We start from the raw sequence: 20,529 nt of genomic DNA, 5'->3' as shown, positions 1-20,529 counted from the left end.
GAGAGACACACACACCTTGCCTGCAGTGTGGCCGGTCTTAATAACGGCACCTGCTATCTCCCTACAAATCAGCTTCTCTGCTGGGTCGCTCTGAACTGCGCTTGCGCACTACAGAGGCCTATGGCAGATGCAATGAACGGGGGACGTTCATTGTGTCCTATGCACTATGCTGCCGTATTCCATCTGTGTATGTATCGTTAAGAGACACATACACAGATTAAATAAAACATGGCAGCCCCCAGTACAGTAAGAAAGAGTTAATAAAAATAAAAACATTGTGTGAAAAAATAAAGTCAATATAATATTTTATTAAATAAAATAGTTTTTAATGTTTGCTCACTGGAGGCCTCATCGCTGGAACACTCAATAAGCATTAGTACCCCTCCACCATAGAGTTTGTATGGAGTGTTGACCGAACATGCGTGCTGCTCGATGCGTTGCACTCACTTTTTTTCAGTGAATTCCGAATAAAAGTTTAAACAAACCTCAAAAATAAAAATCAGCCATTCATTGATCAAGTAAACACTATGTACTGGTCCAAACAGTGAAGGATTTGGAAATAGAGGGCACATTGTGACAGACATCACTTGTGTTTCAGTGTCAGCCTTGTATAAAATGTTTAATTACTCTTTGTACAGTCATTTCTTCAAAGTTTCTTACCACATCTCAAGTAGGTAAAAAAAAATATAACAACATTAAGCATATACTTCACAGAAAAACGAGGTTACATCTTCATGACATTGGTGTATAGTCTCTGCCAGATAGCTGTGCGCTCATCCGAAGATTTGGGCAGAGATTGGTGGATTTCTCCAATTCGAGTAACCAGATCCTTAAAGAAAATGTAAAGACAATATAAGTATAAGGTGAAAGAAAACAAAGTATAGCAAGAATAATAAAATCCACAGCAGTATTCACTCACAAATCTTACATGGGAGTTACGGAAACGAGCTACGCTGGTTTCTTCTTACATGGTCGGAAATCACAAGCGTCAGCAGGAACATAAAGTTAGAACGGGGTTTAAGGGGCCCCCGTTTAAGGGAAAGGTGCGGGTTCCAGAGGTGGGACCCGCATCTGACATTTATGGCATATCCTGTGGATATGTCATAAATGTCCCTGATGGGAAAACCACTTTAACGTACACGTAATAGGTTCTCAATAGCTTTTCATAACCTTAACGTTAAACGGATACCATTTTGGTTTTTTCCTTCCCGCATTCGAAGAGCCATAACTTTTTATTTCTTAGTCGAAATATCCGTATGAGGGCTTGTTCTTTGCAGGATGAGTTGTAGTTTTTAATGACACCATTCATTGCATAATTTAACATACTGTCAAAATGGAAAAAAATCTTTGTGGGGGTGGAATGGAAAAAAAAACAGCAATTACTCAATTTTTTTTTTCAGGCTTAGCTCTTCAGGTGTTCTCTGTGCGGTAAAAATGAAATATTAAACTTTACCTTGCGGGTCAATACGATTACTACGATACCAAATTTATATAGTTTTTTTTATGTTTTACCACTTTTACAAAATAATAACCATTTGTTAAAATCAAATCACTTTTTCAGATTTTTTTATTTAATTTTTTTTTATTTAAAGGGTAATTAAACGTTCAACAAACTTTTTACATGTCATAGTGACATGTCAGAAGTTTTGATAGGTGGGGGTCCGAGCAATGAGACCCCCACCGATCGCTAAAGCGAAGCGGCAGAAGCGTTCAAAACAGCTGATCATCGGGGGTGCAGGAAGTCGGACCCCCAGCGTTTAGATATTGATTGCCTATTCTGAGAATAGGCCATCAATGTTTTGGGACGGGACAACCCCTTTAATCATTGTTAAATACCGACTTTAGAAATGAAAAGCACTCTATAGGCTACTGAATACTAAAATGTTTGTGGTTCTTAAGTTATTTTAAATGAATGGAGCTTTGGACAAGCAAAGTATGCAGCTGTATTTTGGCGAGCACCCAACAAGTTTGTGAAGTTCATTTTCTGTGATTCAACATCCGTCATGTACAAATCCAAAAATAATCTTACAGGGTGAAAGTGCCGTCTGAGATCAGCTGGACACTGAACATGGTCCTTAAAAATAACTTCTGTAAAACACTATACTCCTCAAGATTCGTTTTCCACCTTCAAATACCACCTGTATCTGGCACAATATATAGATTACATAAATAAGTCAATAAGGATCGCTGTAGATTGTACATGCTGGGTCAATGGCCTCAGTCTTTCATCTGTTATGCTATACAATTTGTGAGGATGTCAAAGTGAAAAATTGATTTCACGCGGCCATTAATTCATAGAGATCTAACTCTACCTTGCTATACTTGTAATCCTCCATTTTCGTTTGCAGCAAATCTGCTTCCAGTTTGGTCTTCTTCATCCTAATAAACTGACATTGAGCTAGTTCAGCCTGTTTATTGCAGCATTCTGGACAGGAGGCAGGGTCATGCATCTCAGTCTTAATTACCTGAAAATAAAGATATGGCGTCAAATTTTATTGTGTTCATTATTAGAAACAACAACTCTGCAATCATGCGACTACACGGCTGAGGAGCTCTTGCTAAAAACAATATAGGGGTATTACAATCTCATAAAGTGAAGCCACATCGCTAGGATATGCCATCACTTTCTGATCGTAGGGGTTCAACCCCTGGGCCCCCTATCGATCTTGAGAATGAAGCGGCAACAGCGCTGGTTTAGCACTGCAAAGCCTTAACCGTTTTTCCCTGCACATCAGCGCTCCCGGCCATTGGCTGTGCAGGGAACAGCCCCTTTCTAATCAAGGCGTCCCAGAGATCGGATCCCCAGTGATCAGAAATGTATGCCATATCCTAATCTGTGTACCATCACTTTATGAAATGAGAAAACCTCTTTAACCCCTTCCCGCTGCAGCCATTATAAGGCCTTATGTACACGACCGTGCATTTGCATCCGCATACTATTTGGATCGTAGAGCCCAAAATGCCCACGTAAACATACTGTGATGCAGAGGCTACATGGTGACACGCTGAAACCTGCAGCCCATGCAGTAGGACAAGCATCCTTTTTTTTTGCACCGTCACAACTGCCCCATGCCTGCCGTGACGCTGAACTGAACAGCATGCATTGCGATGAGTGGAACAAAGCTATCTGAGTCAGTCCGAGTGAAATAATGAATAATAATAAAAATCCCACTTAATAATCCATAACACTTCTCCTTTTGTCTACTATGCTACTGATATTACTTATATAATCTGATAATTTTTCTATGTATTCCATCAGTACTCTAAAAAATGTAATCTCTCCCTTGGCCACAGTAAAAAAAAAAAATGGTAACGTTGCTGTTACATCGGGAAAATAACTGCTTTTTAAATCTAGTAGGAGCTACCATAAAACGTGAGAAATTTATGATTCTGAGGATACATTGTTCAGTTTAGTCTTTAAAGAAGGGGTTTCAATAAAAAGCAATAGTATTTCTAGTGATCTCGACTTCCAAATCGATGACATTACTTAAAAACTGCATACCAAATGCTCCCGTATTTACCTGGTTTATGGTTTCCTTGGTACGCTGTAGTTCAAGTCTGTTCATCAGTTCATGGGGAACAGGACATGATTGATGTTTGCTTATTACACTGCTAGGATGTGTTAGCAGATGGCTCTTTTTTTGCCTGTGATTTTTTAGCGGATGGCGCAGATGTTGGATCTTTAAATAGCAATAAGACTGCAGCGCTTTACTCGCACTCCCCGAAGACTCTCTGTGAGCAACTATGAAAAAAAAAGCAACAACAGATAAATACTTAATAGAAGGAGGACAGGTAACCATTGTCTTAACATCTTCATTTACAGCTTATTCATGGTACTTGGAATTGGACTTCTACCTCTCCGCTTGAGTTAGATGTAAGAACCAGGCTGAGGTTACCCTTACAAACTGCGGCTCTGCTGTGGCAAAACTGCATATTCTTTTACTACGGATTGCCTTGGTTTTGGGATGGTTTGTCAGGCACCGTAATCCATAATAACAAATATATAAAATATCTTTAAGAGTATCAGAGATCTCTCTTATATCGAGTCATGCACCTATATAGGCAGCACATGATCAGGACAAGTTTTCATCTACAAGGAAAGATCTTGGAAATGGCCAGCAATGTAAAGGATTATTCAGAAATACATAACTTTTCATTATACAATGACTCATTTTTGTTTTACATTAAACCATACAAGTTGCTAGGGAACAGCCCAAACATATTTTACGGTTACCCATCAAGAAGAGCAAATAAAAATAGAAAGTTTGGAGAATCCAATAATGTATATATACAACGAAAACATTGTCCCAGACTTTCCCTTTAAATGTATTAAGTTTTGAAACGACATGCCACACTTAGGTTTTCTTAGTTGAACATTTGACAGCAAAACCCTGGATAGGGTTCACAGGTAAGCAGCACTAATGTGAACAATATCACGATCCTAACAAGTCGAAAAGTAAAGCTCTCAAATAATGTTCATGGTTTGTGAATTCAACTTCAAGCCAAACATAGCAACTCATGCAGTATACAGGGAACTGTCTCATTACTTAGAAATAAAGCTTATGGAAATTTGAAACATTGTGCCTACATATGGTAAAAAAAACATTTTTTTTACTGTCCCAATGCATTTAAAATGGAGCAATTTTGCAAGAAGTCTCTATTAAAATATTCTGTTGTTGTTTGTATGGCTTCTATGCAGATCTATGTGTCACCATGGTAACAAGACTACAAACAAATCCTGTGTAGTCGGATCTTGCAGTCATACTCCCATCTATCTTTCTCCTACTTCTTGCTCACCTTCTGAATGTGCGTTAGTATAAAATAGGGGACAGATTGAAGTGATGCAGTAGGACTTGTTTGTTTGTGTTCTATTACCATTCAGATGCATTCGTCTCGAAATTGTCCAAATTCTAAACAAGTTTATAGCCTTATATACATTCTCATACATGTATATGTCATACCAGACATTATTTTAAGAAAATAATATATGCCCATGCAGGAGAACAGAACTATACAAGTCCTTCTCAATGAATTATATCATCAAAAAGTTTATTTATTTCAGTAATTCAATTCAAAAAGTCAAACTCATATATTATATAGATTCATTACACACAGAGTGATCTATTTCCAGCATTTTTTTCTTTTAATGCTAAAGATAATCTAAAGATTATGGCTAACAGTTAATAAAAACCAAAACGTAGTCTCTCCGAAAATTAGAATATTTACGCCGCATAGATGCAGTAATTCATGTAAAAGGAGCCCCGACCAAGTATTGAGGGCATATAATGTACATACATTTCAGTAGGCCAACATTTCGGTATTAAAAATAATTTTTGAAATTGGGCTTATATAATATTCTAATTTTCTGAGAGACAAAATTCGGGGTTTTCATTAACTGTTACAATAATCATCAACATTAAAATAAAAAATTGCTGGAAATAGATCACTCTGTGTGTAATAAATCTATATGAGTTTCACTTTTTAAATTAAATAACTGAAATAAATAAACTTTTTGATGATATGCTAATTCCCTGAGAAGGACCCGTATTTTAAATGATAGTCATCACATAATGGGAAACACAACTATATATCCTAAACTGAATGCTGCCCATAACTGCCCACAATCATTTTTATAGGGAATATCTCACTGGGCTATAGAATAAAGATGTCTAACATCTCAACACAGGGGGTCTATGACATGTCTCTAGGGGGTACTCGCACTGCCCTCATGCCGTGCCTTTAATAGGTATCACCCAATGTGTGGTAAAAGCCTTGCGGGTACTTTGCAGTAATTTATTTGAGATGGGGTACTTGATTTAAGGCCCTATTAGATGGAGCGATTATCATATTAATTTCCGTATAATCGTTTGAACATAAGAGATAATTGCCACGTGTAATAGTGTGCAACGATTAAACAAGGAATGATAAAATCCTTGGATCGGTCACATCTACCTGAGTAAAAGATTATTGTTCGTCACCACCACATCCCCTCATCTAATGAGAAATCTTCCAGTTTTTAGCAGATCTGAGATGTGGTTTTTGTTGTAGTTTGGTTTTGTTGCAAGCAACGCGTAACGTCCATGGCTGCGGACCGTCGTTCAGACTTAACATCCGACAGCTCCGGCCATGGACGTCTGTGATCCCGGCGACATCTCCCTCCATGGAGATGCCGGCACTCACTTCCGGGTTCTGTGACTGGTTCCCGCAGGGCACGCTCGCCCGCACGGCCTTAAAGGGCCAGTACGCGTCCCACTGTCTATTATCAGTAATTAGCCCAGAATGCTGCTGGACTATAAAAAGGGCTCTGCCCACTTGTTCCTTGCTTGAGCGTTGTTGTATACCTAAAGTTTGTCTTGCAAATGGTCTCCCAGTGTTTCCTAGTTCCCAGTGTTACCCGTTCCTGCTGCCTGTACCCTGTATCCTGTGCTATCGTATCTACTGAGAAAGTCAAGTCATGTCTTCCGCTGCATCCACGATGTCACATGCTGTGACAGTCAAGTCGTGTCTTACGCTGCATCTACTGTGCCACCTACAGTGAAAGTCAAGTTGTGTCTCCGCTATGGTCTACATTGCCTTGTCTTCTGGCTAGTGCCAGGAGAAGGAAGGTTTTGAATGTCTCCAAACCTCCTACACTGTTTGCCGCCATTTTCTGAGCGACCGCACAGTGCTAGGAGGATTAGATACAGGGCTCAGCAGGCAGTATCATACACGAACATAATACAGACGAACATAATACACACGAACATAAATTACCTGCTCCTGCTGCCGCCTCCGCTGGTCTACGCTCCTCTTCCTTGCGCCTTTGCTTCATTGAACATATGGCCGGAAGTCGTCATCTTACTGTCTGGCAGCAGCTTCCGGTCCACATGAAAATGGCGCCGGATTTCGCTCTACGAACGAGCTTCGTTTTGGTCTATGTGGGAGCGGCGCATGCGCCGTTCCCACACAGACGGCGCACGCAACTGAGAATTGAACGGCTCCCGTTCCCATTCTCTATGGGGTTGTATGTGCCGTATTCCATCTCTGTATGTGTCGTTAATCGACACATACAGAGATGAAAAAAAAAACTGTCAGCCCCCATAGAGAAGTGAAACTCAGAAACCATTAAAAAGTAAAACATGAGAACACAATTAAATAACATTTTTGAAAATATTATATTAAAAGCAATAGGATAAAAAAAATAAATTCATGACACCTTCCTTTCAAAGCGACCCTCCGGTCCCGGGACAACATTTTAAATATGATGGGGTATATGGAGTAATATTACCTGGTGACCTCCAGTTATGCCCCTCTACCGTGGATCCACCATTTTAGGGTCTCTCTGTGTTGTCTTAAAATGGCCATAGTGCTTCTTAGATTTTGAGTCTGAAAATCTCCCACTATTCTCAGATTGGCCAGAGCTGCTTACGTGAGCAGTTCTGTCCAATCAGTGAATAGAGGGAGTGTCTTAGACTCAATCTGAGTAGCGCTGTGGCCATTTTGAGACAACACGGAGGGGACCATAAAACGACAGCTCTACGGCAGTAGGGCACAACTGAAGGGCACCAGGTAATACTATACCATATACCCCATCATATTTATATTTTGTCCTGAGACTGGAGGGTCGCTTTAACAACTTTATTGTGACCAAAAATTGTTGTGAGAAACAGTGATTGAGGGTTTTCTTATGGATGTGACTGCAGCTCAACTTCAAAATTGTCATCATGCTACTTTCTTCTCTCATTCCTCTTTGCTTCTCCTTTATTACGTTACTATTTTTACTTCCCACTGTCACCCCTGTCCTTTGCAGCCACCAAATGACAGCATTAGTCCAAGCACAGCTTCTCTAGTGCAGAAAGAAGAAAGCCAATTAACCTCGTTATTACAACATCCGGTTTGTGTGAATCGCTGCAAATTGACTAAATCCAGTCCCATGAGATACATTAAATACTACACTACACATAGACCATAACATTCCCCAGACAAGTAGAGGATATCAGAGGCTTCTGAACCAGTTCTGTATTTGTAAAAGTGGCTCTGAAGCTTTCACGCACTATAGGCTAATTAAAAGGAGAATGTACAGTATTAAAGGCTATGAACACCTTTTGAAATAGTTTGGTTTTTTTTACGAAAATGTTTATCAGTGTTTTTTGTGGAACTTTCTAAACACTTTTTAATCAAAAAAAATAAAATTATTTTGTAGTTACAGCTGCTTAGTATCCTATATACCGAGCACTGTATCTTGCGCTGAAACCTGCGGCACTGACGGGTTCAGGGTCAGCGGGTCCTGCGTGTCTCTGAACCGCAGGATCGAGCGGTTACTGATCACTTCTAAGTTCATAACTTAGATGTGATAGATTACAGGTGGATACTGCATGTCAAAGACACGCAGTACCCGCCGACGCTGAACCAGTCAGTGCCGCAGACCTGATGGATACAGGCTTCAGCACAAAATACAGTGCTCTGTATACAGGATATAAACTGTGGTGCAGTTTTTAGCCCGGAATGTCCACTGCGAAAAACCAGAAGACCGCTGCAGCCTGTGATTGGCTGCAGCGGCAGAGACATGGATTGAAGAGTCAACCAATGAGGCCGGCCCTCTGACGTCATCCAGGCCGGCCTCTTGGGATGATTTTCAGCACATGTGACCGCCGCTACAGCCTGTGATTGGCTGCAGCAGTCACATGGTATTAAGCATCATTCCAGGAGGGAACACAGATATATTATAGTATGAGATATATTGTTTTTTCTTGTATGAGATATATATATTTTTTTGTGGCGGAATCACTGCGAACCCGCCGCAAAAAATGCAACAACTGCTATTTGTTGTGGGTGTTACCTCCCCATTGAATTCAATGGGGAAAACCCGCAATAAATAAGCAGCGTATACGCAAATACAAATAGACATGCAGCGGAATAAAATTCAGCTCCGCAGGTAAATTTCTGAGCGTTTTTTCCGCTCAGTATTTACGCAGCGTGTGGATGAGATTGATTTTATCTCATCCACTTTGCTGCTACTGTATTTGCTAAAGACGTACCGCAACAAACCCCCTTGCGGAAAATCCGCAGTATTTACGCAGCGTGTACTGACCCTATTACAGTATACATTTAAATGGGAGAAAGCTGTAATACTGTCAACCGCCACTACAAGTGTGTCCGTGATTCACAGTGTGAGCGGTAATGGAAATGAAGGGGAAGCAGCGCTCGTACGAGTACTGTGGATAGGCCATCAATTTTTGTGGACTGGAAACATCACATCTGTAATGGTCAAATGATGTCAGCAAACCAGCTTTGGAAAATGGTCTCTAAAAGCCAGTTTGCTCACTATTCATTGTAAGCTCTGCCTTGCGCCCAGCGTGTAAGAAGTGCACACATATTTGGTATCATTGAAGTCGGCAGCAGTTGCCAAAAATGTATTCAGGTGTGTTTACCCAGTGGTATGCACCTCATGTAAAAAAAACATCATCTAAAATCACATATTCACATTTTGTTTTCCATTTTTCCTTCCATATTTATTTTTCTGAGAAAAACAATACCAAATACATGTAGGTTGGAGAAATAATAGAACAACAATGTGCTTTTAAATTGGCACATGGCTAAAATGTAAAAATGGACCTCGTCAGGAAGGAAGGTAAAGCTTCTGGTCAGGAAGTGGTTAAAGGAGTTGTCCGAGATTAAATGACTTTGTGTTAATGCTTGTAATTACATTTGTAATATACTTACATTTTCCAAAGTGGCCCCGTTTCCAGATCCTGCCGTGGGGAATTTGATGGGTGACGTCACACTCTGCACTGACTCTGGCCGCTGTGTTGATCTTCAATTCTTTGCCGGGTATACGACACGTCACTTGTGACATGCCGTGTATGGACTGTTCTGCTGCACAGCCCGTAACGTGCATGCGCTGTCACTGCTATTCTCGCGGTCCCTGCTGTTCTCGAGATAGCATGCACGTTACAACAGAACAGCCCAAACACGGCATGTCACAAGTGACGTGTCGTATGCCCGGAAAAGAATTGAAGATCAACACAGCGGCCAGAGTCAGTGCAGAGAGTGACGTCACCAGTGAAGTACCCCACGGCAGGATCTGAAAACGGGGCCACTTTGGAAAATGTAAGTATATTACAAATGTATTTACACTTTATAAATTACAAGAATTAACACAAAGTCATTTAATCTCGGACAACCATTTTAAGTAATAAACTTTGCTTCAAAGTGGGTCTTCAGGGAAGATCTTGGGGAATGTGATCTACAGCAAGTGTTAAGGATACTTGCCCATAAAGAAAAACTTTCAGTAGATGTCGTAAGGCCTTATTAAGATTGAGGATAGGCCATCAATTTTTAGCGACTGGAAAACCCTTTTAACTTGTGGCTGGATAAACATTCTCGCAACACTTGTAAACAATCATACAATGTAAAACAGATTATATTACAAAAAAAAAAGAAGAGCGCTACACGTGTTCTGCTTAGTGAATTAAAGTTATAGGACCCCATTAAAACCGTTTAAAGGATCATGTGAAATTGATATCCCATTATAGAGAAAACGAACGCCTTAATGCACCTTGCTTCATTCTACTTTTAGAAAACCACTTTAATTATACAGCTGAATTTATTAGGCAAGTTCATCTCCTGTTTTATGCAAAAACAATTAAGAGGTAATCAAGGCTGCTTCTAAGTGTATAAAACAATAAGACAAAGCCCCAAGGGACAATGGTGAAAGCATCAGGAGTGCCTGAAATAAACAGATGCTTATTGCACTTGGAAATTGAAGATTACTATAGTAATTGATTTAGCTCCAATTTAACTTCGCTTACAAAAAAGTGAAATAAAGCAAAGCCAAGATGTATCCTAAAAGAAATGAGTAAGTGGAGGAGCGCTATGTAATGATGGACCCTGAGGCAATGGGAAGAAAGTAGAAAGTAATGTGCGGGACAGTCTGCAAAATTTACATTAATATTCTGTTATAAGGCTGAAAATAGAGACTACTATCAACCAAAGATAGTTACTACATTTTCTACATAACATACATATGCCCATTTATTACTGGAATATCTCAGTATGTAGATCTTGAGCATAAATATGTACTTTTATTTAAAAGGTTTTCAAATATTAGCTCTGTACAGCTGTGCAGAATCCGTCAGCAGATTTGAGCCCATTAAACTGCTGACAGAGCTTCATAGGTTCTGTGGAGTCTAGTTTAAATATACCTATATCGGTGATCATATTGCACTGAAAAAAGAGAAAATAATGTTTTAATACCTCACAAGCTGCATGCAAATTAGCAGGTAAGTGTCCGCTGGGAGTTCCTGAATCCTGAAGTGTCTTGACTCTTCTGTGATAAAACCGCCCCTAACGCCTCCCCTGTGCTGATGATTTATGTGAAAGGGGCGTGCAGAATCAATACCCCCTGCATTGTGGAGCCGATGCTTGTCAAGTTACTCAACAGCAGAAAGGAGGGGTTAGGGCTGCTTTACAGCAGAAAAGTGAATAATTATGATTTTTTTTAACATGGAAGCCTATGGGCGACATATGCCACTGTATGGCATACGTCACTGGCAACCATAAGTTATGAGCTTTTTAATAGCTTTTCATGATGTATACATTAAAACGGATGCCATAATAGCCTATGGGTGACAGATGCCTGTGACAGATGCCTAACAATAGCATCTGTCACCAGGGGCGTAACTAGGAAACACTGGGCCCCATAGCAAACTTTTGACTGGGCCCCACTCCCCTGGGTTCTACACACAGCCCGGCCTTATAGATAGTGCCCCCTGTAAATAGTGGCATACAGCCCCCTCCTTTAGATAGTGCTATACAGCCCCCCTGTAGACAGTGCTATACAGCCTCCCCATACAGTGCTGTGCCATACAGCCCCCCTGTAGATATTGCTATACAGCTTCCCCATACAGTGCTATACAGCCCTCCCTGTAGACCGTGCTATACAGCCCCCCCTGTAGACAGTGCTATACAGCCTCCCCATACAGTGCTATGCCATACAGCCCCCCTGTAGACATTGCTATACAGCTTCCGCCTTACAGTGCTATACAGCCCTCCCTGTAGGCTGTGATATACACTACCGTTCAAAAGTTTAGGGCCACTTAGAAATTTCCTTATTTTTGCCAGAAAAGCACAGTTTTTTTCAATGAAGATAACATTAAATTAATCAGAAATACACTCTATGCTTTTTTAATGTGCTAAATGACTATTCTAGCTGCAAACATCTGGTTTTTAAAGCAATTTCTACATAGGTGTATAGAGGCCCATTTCCAGCAACCATCACTCCAGTGTTCTAATGGTACATTGTGTTTGCTAACTGTGTTAGAAGGCTAATGGATGATTAGAAAACACTTGAAAAACCTTGTGCAATTATGTCAGCACTGCTGTAAACAGTTTTGCTGTTTAGAGGAGCTATAAAACGGACCTTCCTTTGAGCTAGTTGAGAATCTGGAGCATTACATTTGTGGGTTCGATTAAACTCTCAAAATGGCTAGAAAAAGAGAGCTTTCATGTGAAACTCGACAGTCTATTCTTGTTCTTAGAAATGAAGGCTATTCCATGCAAGAAATTGCCAAGAAACTGAAGATTTCCTCCAACGGTGTGTACTACTCCCTTCAGAGGACAGCACAAACAGGCTCTAACCAGAGTAGAAAGAGAAGTGGGAGGCCCCGCTGCACAACTGAGCAACAAGACAAGTACATTAGAGTCTCTAGTTTGAGAAATAGACGCCTCACAGGTCCTCAACTGGCAGCTTCATTAAATAGTACCCGCAAAACGCCAGTGTCAACGTCTACAGTGAAGAGGCGACTCCGGGATGCTGGCCTTCAGGGCAGAGTGGCAAAGAAAAAGCCATATCTGAGACTGGCTAATAAAAGGAAAAGATTAATATGGGCAAAAGCACACAGACATTGGACAGAGGAAGATTGGAAAAAAGTGTTTTGGACAGACGAATCGAAGTTTGAGGTGGTTGGATCACACAGAAGAACATTTGACGCCATCTGTCAAGCATGGTGGAGGTAATGTGATGGTCTGGGGTTGCTTTGGTGCTGGTAAAGTGGGAGATTTGTACAAGGTAAAAGGGATTTTGAATAAGGAAGGCTATCACTCCATTTTGCAACGCCATGCCATACCCTTTGGACAGCGCTTGATTGGAGCCAATTTCATCCTACAACAGGACAATGACCCAAAGCACACCTCCAAATGATGCAAGAACTATTTAGGGAAGAAGCAGGCAGCTGGTATTCTATCTGTAATGGAGTGGCCAGCGCAGTCACCAGATCTCAACCCCATAGAGCTGTTGTGTGAGCAGCTTGACTGTATGGTACGCAAGAAGTGCCCATCAAGCCAATCCAACTTGTGGGAGGGGCTTCTGGAAGCATGGGGTGAAATTTCTCCCGATTACAACTGCAAATTAACAGCTAGAATGCCAAAGGTCTGCAATGCTGTAATTGCTGCAAATGGAGCATTCTTTGACCAAAGCAAAGTTTGAAGGAGAAAATTATTATTTCAAATAAAAATAATTATTTCTAACCTTGTCAATGTCTTGACTATATGTTCTAGTCATTTTGCAACTCATTTGATAAATATAAGTGTGAGTTTTCATGGAAAACACAAAATTGTCTGGGTGACCCCAAACTTTTGAACGGTAGTGTACTTTCAAGTATCACAAAGAGGCACAATTAGAGATTGGCCTCTAATCCCACCCAATCCCCGCTCATACACACCCGGTTCAGCGAACACAGTATAATGCCCCATAGCTGCCGCCATACAGTATAATGCCCCCACAGATGCCCCATAGAGTATAATGCCCACAGATGCCCCCATGCAGTAAAATGCCAGAATTCCCCCATGCAGCATAATACCCCCATAGCTGCCCCCACAGTATGCCTCCCATAGCTGCCCCCACACACAGTATAATACCTTGCATAGCTGCGCCACAGTATAATGCCCCCATAGCTGTCCCCACAGTATAATACCCCCATAGCTGCCCCCACACAGTATAATGCCCCCCATAGTTGCCCCCACAATATAATGCCCCCATAGCTGCCCCCACAGTATAATGCCCCCGTAGCTGTCTCCACAGTATAATGCCATCCATAGCTGTCCCCACAGTAGAATGCCCCCATACTTTATAATGCCCCCCATAGCTGTCCCCACGGTATAATGCCCCCCCATAGCTGTCCCCACAGTATAATACCCCTTATAGCTGCCCCCACAATATAATGCCCCCATACAGTATAATGCCGCATCATATAGTAAAATGCTACTATAGCTGCCAACATATCAGCCCCCCTTCCCTACCCAGTATAATGCCCCATAGTGCCTAATAGAAAAATAATAACATAATTACTTACCTATCCCCGTTCCCATAACAGGTGGAGGATCCTTCTCCTCCAGTCTGTGCTGTGAGTGACTCGGCGCAGACAGGCGATGACGTCACTACATCGCGCCTGCCTGCACCGAGCCGCTCACGACAGAGTGAATGCTGGAGCACGGAGCTGTTAGCTTCTTGCTCCAGCATTCAGGACCAGCACGGTGAGCGCTGTGTGGCTACGGGGGCCCTGCAGGCCCCCCAGGTTTAGGGGTCCGGTCGCAATTGCGACTCCTAGAGCCACGCCACTGTATACAGTGGCCTATGGCAGAGCAGGGAGATACCTTCCTGCTCGGTTATAGTGTTCAATAGTAGGTCATTAAAATAATTATTTTTTCTTTCTTTTACTTCTCGATGGGGGCTGCCATTTTTTTTTCCATCTCTGTATGTGTCGATTAACGACACATACAGAGATGGAACACGGCACATACATCCCCATAGAGAATGCGAACGGGAGCCGTTCCATTCACTATAGCGTATGCCGTCTGTGTGGGAACAGCTCATGCGCCGCTCCCACACAGTCCAAAAGGAAGGTCTTCGGCAAAGCGACATCCGGTGCCATTTTCATGTGGACCGGAAGCCGCGGCCGGACAGTAAGATGACTACTTCCGGTCGCGGCTTCCGTCCATATGTTCAGAAGAAAGGACTAGGAGCGGAAGCGTCGGCGGCAGGTAAGTTATGTTTGTGTATGTGATGTGTGTGTGTGTATGTTCGTATTATACTGTCTGATTACCACTGTATCTAATCCTCCTACACTGTGCATTCGCTCAAAAAATGGCGGCACACAGTGTAGGAGGTTTGAACATTCAATCCCCTGCTTTCTCCTGGCACTAGCCAGGATAAAGGAGGGGGTATTGTTTGAGGACACTAGAGCGAGTGTGTCTTCTCCAATTTTGCAGCATAAAGCAATGAGGTTGCTTTACCACATGCCAATGCTGCAATTTTGGGAATTGCTCCCTTTAGTGACCAGCACATGGAAATGTTATAAATTAGAATCTAATTTATAATATTTCCTGACTTGTGAAAAAATTTAAAAAATTTGAAAAATGTGTAATCATTTATATACTAACAGTTTAACTAAAAAAAATATAAATATTTTTCTAGCGACACATTCCCTTTAATTGAGTGCAAAAATACATAAGCAACTTCTTGAAGATGAAAACGGATAATTCCAGGTACCTATCCACTTATGACCTTCAAGAATAAAATGTGTATAGAATGCTATAAATCTGAAGACACCCATTAAGCAGCTTGTGCATGACCTTGTGTATGCCACTGACAGTATTTTTGTAAAACAGCTGGGTATAAGTCCAGTGTAAATCACGCCTGGCCTTTGTACTGGCATTTAATCTCTGACTCACATAAATATACACGCAGATGTTCAATCCTCAGGAGTCCTCCACAAGTGATCTACTCACCAGTTTTAAGCGGATGTTGAAATGAATTATTTGGCCTGAGACTCCTGAGATGGAAGCCCGTGCTATGTCGTTCATTATGTCTATGAACAAGAATCCATTTTTGTTCTCTGTATCTTAAAACAATTTGAAGTTCTGCAACTGACTTGTGTAACATTTTGTCTCAATGTTTCTTCCTCTTTCTTAAAGTAATGGCCGACTGCAGACAATGAATCTGCTCACACAGCTAAAAATATGATGAATACAATTATCAAAAACATGTGATATAATGTATACGTGTTCTTTTTATGATGACTCAAGGTCACAGACCCATGTGACTGAGGGAGGGGAGGCATGGACAGAATGGGTATATAACATATGTATTGTTCCTTAATAAATTAGAGAATCTGATTGCACTTACATAGTGTCAAGTGTGTTGAATTCTCTCCGATGCATTGTAATTCCTGCAAGATCTCCCATTTGAAACCAGATAAGAGATTACAATGAGGTCCAGTTGATGACCTGCCTAAATTGATGTCCCCAACACTCCCATCAACAAGTGTCTTTATCCACTTCTCAAGCAGGCCTTTTTCTACAACAATCTCACAAGGTCAACAAACTGACAGATCCATCTGTTCATTACAAGACCAATCCCACAGACACTCTTAGGGCATGGTCACACGTGGCGTATTTCTGCAGACACTGTCTGCATCAATACCGCAGATAATCTGCGTTGCAGATTCCGTTGCGCCTTTGCCTTAAATGTGAAGTAAATTGCTGCGGATTAGTCGTTGCGTATTCAGGTGAAGGGTACATCCTGCTCTCTTTTAAAACATTCCATCTCAGTCTGGCTATAGACCTCGAAACACATAGGTCCAGCCAGAATGAAGAAATATCCTGTTCGTAAAACCAATCTGCAACGCAACACACATAACATCTGCGGATTTCATTGCGTAATTTTGCAACTCCACTGAAGTCAATGGAGAAATTCTAAGTACGCACCACGTCCGCAACAGCCAGTGTATGCTGCGGATTTCCAGTGCGGACTGTCCGCAGCGGAATTGCACAGCAATTCCGCCACGTGTGAACATGCCCTTAGCATTAAACACCATATTTAGAAAATCAGAACTGAAAAATTTATTTTGCCTTGTTCTCTCGACTTTGGGTCAGCACTATTTTTGAACTATAAGGCCTCATGCCCACAACCGCATTTGTTTTTGCGGTCCACAAATGCACAGGTCCATTGCGGACCGTGGGACCTCAAAAAATCCTCGTTGTGCATCCGTGTGTCATCCGCATTCACGGATCCACAACAATTAACCAGTATTGGTGAATCCGCAATTGCGGACCTTAAAATGACATGCCCGCAATTGCATCCCCCACACTGCTTCGTGTTAATCACGGTCATGTGCATAGAAAAGAATGGGTCCGCAAATTATCCGCAAAAATGCGGATAAACTGTGGCTGCAAGAATATAGGACAAAAGGATTTTATGGTCTTTTTTTAATTTTTTATAAACTTTATCAATTTTTAGTTCTACTCGGGGTACATGGCTACATAGTACGGTTGAAAAAAATACATATGTCGATCAAGTCCAACCAAGGGATTGGAGAAAGGGAAGAGATATGGGTAAACTATAGAACTTTGTTTTACCCCTATTGATCCAGAAAAAGGTGTTTAAAACAAAAACCAAAATAAAACAAACCTATAAAAGGCATCTACTAATCTGCCTTAAAAATTTCCCAACTCAACATACAAAAAAAAAATAATCTATATATTTACATAGGCGCTGATATTATTTTGTATTACAAAAATAACTTAAGCCTTTTTTAAAGCCTTCTACTGTCACTGCTGTGGCAGTGAAGCTCCTTCTGCATGATCCCCGACACCGGGTTGCTCACCCCTGCTGCCGGCGTCCTGGACGTCAATGTGACTCTGCTCCCATCCACCGCACTCCTCCTCTCCCTTAGGCTGGATTTACACGAGCGTGTGCGTTTTGCGCGCGCAAAAAACTGAATTTTGCGCGTGTTGCGGGTGCGTGTGTCATGCGTATATGCAGGGTTTCTGCGTTTTTAACGCACGTGCAGCATGCGCATTTTCCGCGCGTTAAAAAAACGGAGATAGGCATTATGGAGAGGCCAGCCTAGAAAAAGGCACCCTTGCCGCACACCTGCTTGCTGTGTGCACGTTATGAGCCTTTTTTCACCTTGCTGAAAAATGGTGTTCATTCACACACTTTACTGCCTTTTTGTTTTATAATCCACATTTATGCCGTCTACGTCGGTGGCCCGTGTGCTGCTAGCGTGGATGATTTCTCGGAGATTTGGCGAGCGGCGTCTCATGCTACAGGACCAACCGCGTAGAAGAGGGAGGATTTGGGTTCATCCTCTTGTGGCCCAACGCACCTCCAAAGGGCACTTTCATACCCTCTATGATGACCTCCGGCGTCACCCACATTTCGATAGTTTTGCTTTATGTCTGTGGCCACGTTTGATATGCTGCTTGAGCAGATTCGTACAGGAATCACCTACCAGGACACAAACATGCGGAGCTGCATTTCCCCAGAGGAGCGACTCATTGTGACTTTGAGGTATGTGTGTTTTCTAATTAGTGCTTACAGGATGCTTTGTGGGTTTCATGTCCTACATAACATGTGTTATTTGTTGTATGTGTTTTTCCCGTCATGTAGATTTCTGGCCACAGGCAATAGTTACCATTCTTTACATTTTGAATTTCTTCTGGGAGTGACCACCATTTCATGCATTGTGACATCCACCTGTGTCGTGCTGTGGCAGAGATTAAATAGCACGGTGATGCCTCAGCCGACGCGACAACACTGGCTTAGTATTTCTGAAGAATTTTTGCTTGCCACCCAATTTCCTCATTGTATTGGTGCACTAGACGGGAAGCACATTCGTGTGAAGAAACCCCCCCCCCCCCCCACTCTGGCTCCAGATACTATAACTACAAGCAGAATTTTTCTATCCTCTTGTTGGCCTTGGCGGACAGTAATTATTGTTTTACAATAGTAGACATTGGGTCGTATGGAAGCTCTGCTGATGCACGCATATTTCGCTCATCCAGAATGGGACAACGGCTTATGACAAATCAACTTGCTGTGCGTGAACCTACCATCCTCCCTGGCTCCAGCGGCCCACCAATCCCATACGTAATCGTTGCAGATGAGGGTTTTGCCCTGACAAGGCAAGTAATGTGTCCATTTGCTAGAAGGGGCTTGGATGAGCGTAGGCGCATCTTCAATTACCGGCTATGCAGAGCGCGAAGATGTGTCGAATGTGCCTTTGGCATCATGTCAAACAAGTGGAGGGTCTTTATCACAACAATGCAAATGTCACCGCAGAATGTGACACGTATCATCCAAGCGTGTGTAGTTCTGCATAACTTTACCCGCATACATGATGCCAGTTTTGAAGCAGAATATATCCATACAAATGCAACCACCACCAACATTGTGCCGCCAATTCCACTAGGGAGGGCACAAACATCTGGACTCCGAGTGCGCGAAAGATTTGCCGAATATTTTGACAGCCCTGCTGGAGCAGTACCATGGCAGCACGATGCCATTTAAAGGGTGGCATAATTATTAGTATTGTCAAAAAAGGTCCTTAGTGACCCGTATATTTTCTTTTTTGTTGGGGCTTGTAGTGTTAGGGACTTGCAATACATGAGGACCCTTGATGTGGGTTGCGAGCTTATATCTTTTGGGGTTTCGACTTAGCATTTAGCAGGCAAACAGGTAATTGGATCAGAATAACATTGGCTATACCAATGTTTTCTCATACAATCACAACTGTCCTTTGTGCGTCAAATATGATAGCACTTCACGGCCACATTTAAATCACGTTTAAATCAAGCCAAACCCCAACAGATGAACTAATACCTCAATGATGTCGTGCAACAATGTTGGGCCCTGTAAACCGTGTGGAAAAGTACAACAACAACCAGATTGGCAAACATTGTGAAAAAGAGGTGTAAAAAAGAATGCACACACTCATTTGCAAATAGAAAACCTGAGTTTATGTTCTGGCCACACAAAACCCCAAGCACGAACATATGTAAAGAACAATCCCCAATTTGCACCAAGATGATGCTACAACAAGAATAAGCAAACACTGAAGTATATAAGAAAAACAAAACTTGCTTCAACAGGCACTCCTACAAGTCATGGTACTCATGAGGCGGGGATGTGTAAGTGAACATTTCAGCACCACTATGCTGTCCACGGGCCTGCACAGGATGTTCCTTAAAGGGAATGTGTTGCCAGAAAAACATGTTTTTTTAAAAAAAATTAAACATTTAGTGTGTGGGTGATTAAACATTGTTCAAATTTTTTTTATTTTTTTCGCGAGTCAGGAAATATTATAAATTATTTCTAATTTATAATACTACCCATTTTTGGTCACTAGATGGAGCTAGTTCCCAAAATTGCAGCATTGCAGCATTGGGTTAAAAGCCCTCGCTCTAGTGAGCTCTCAGCATCCCCCCCTCCTTTATCCTGGCTAGTGCCGGGATAAACGAGGGGTTTGAAAGGTTTAACCTCCTACACTGTGTGTCGCCATTTTTTGAGGTAACCCACAGTGTAGGAGGTTTACATACAGTAGTAAACACACACAAACACTAACATACATTGAAATCTCTTACCTGCTCCTGCCGCCGCGGCTCCCTCCGGCCCGTCCGCTCCGTTTGCTGCCGCTGTTCCATGTGCACAAGTCCGGAAGCCGCGACCGGAAGTAGTAATATTACTGTCCGGCCGCGACTTCCGGTCCA

At 41.9% G+C, this 20,529-nt stretch overlaps 1 protein-coding gene across 1 annotated transcript in view; it reads right to left on the bottom strand.

Moving 5' to 3' along the window:
• Window positions 1–304: 304 nt before the first annotated feature.
• C8H8orf48 (chromosome 8 C8orf48 homolog) overlaps window positions 305–20,529 on the bottom strand; it is a 43,042-nt gene continuing 22,817 nt past the window's right edge. Inside the window, exons 3-5 of the mRNA XM_075834334.1 lie at window positions 3,522–3,742; window positions 2,313–2,465; window positions 305–829 (exon numbers count right to left, since the gene is read on the bottom strand). Of these exons, the coding sequence (XP_075690449.1) occupies window positions 725–829; window positions 2,313–2,465; window positions 3,522–3,742 (479 nt within the window). The 3' untranslated portion in view covers window positions 305–724. The remainder of the gene's footprint in view (window positions 830–2,312; window positions 2,466–3,521; window positions 3,743–20,529) is intronic.

Source organism: Rhinoderma darwinii, chromosome 8 (assembly GCF_050947455.1).
Source record: "Rhinoderma darwinii isolate aRhiDar2 chromosome 8, aRhiDar2.hap1, whole genome shotgun sequence".
NCBI lineage: Eukaryota > Metazoa > Chordata > Amphibia > Anura > Rhinodermatidae > Rhinoderma > Rhinoderma darwinii.
This window is presented reverse-complemented; position numbering and strand designations above follow the sequence as displayed.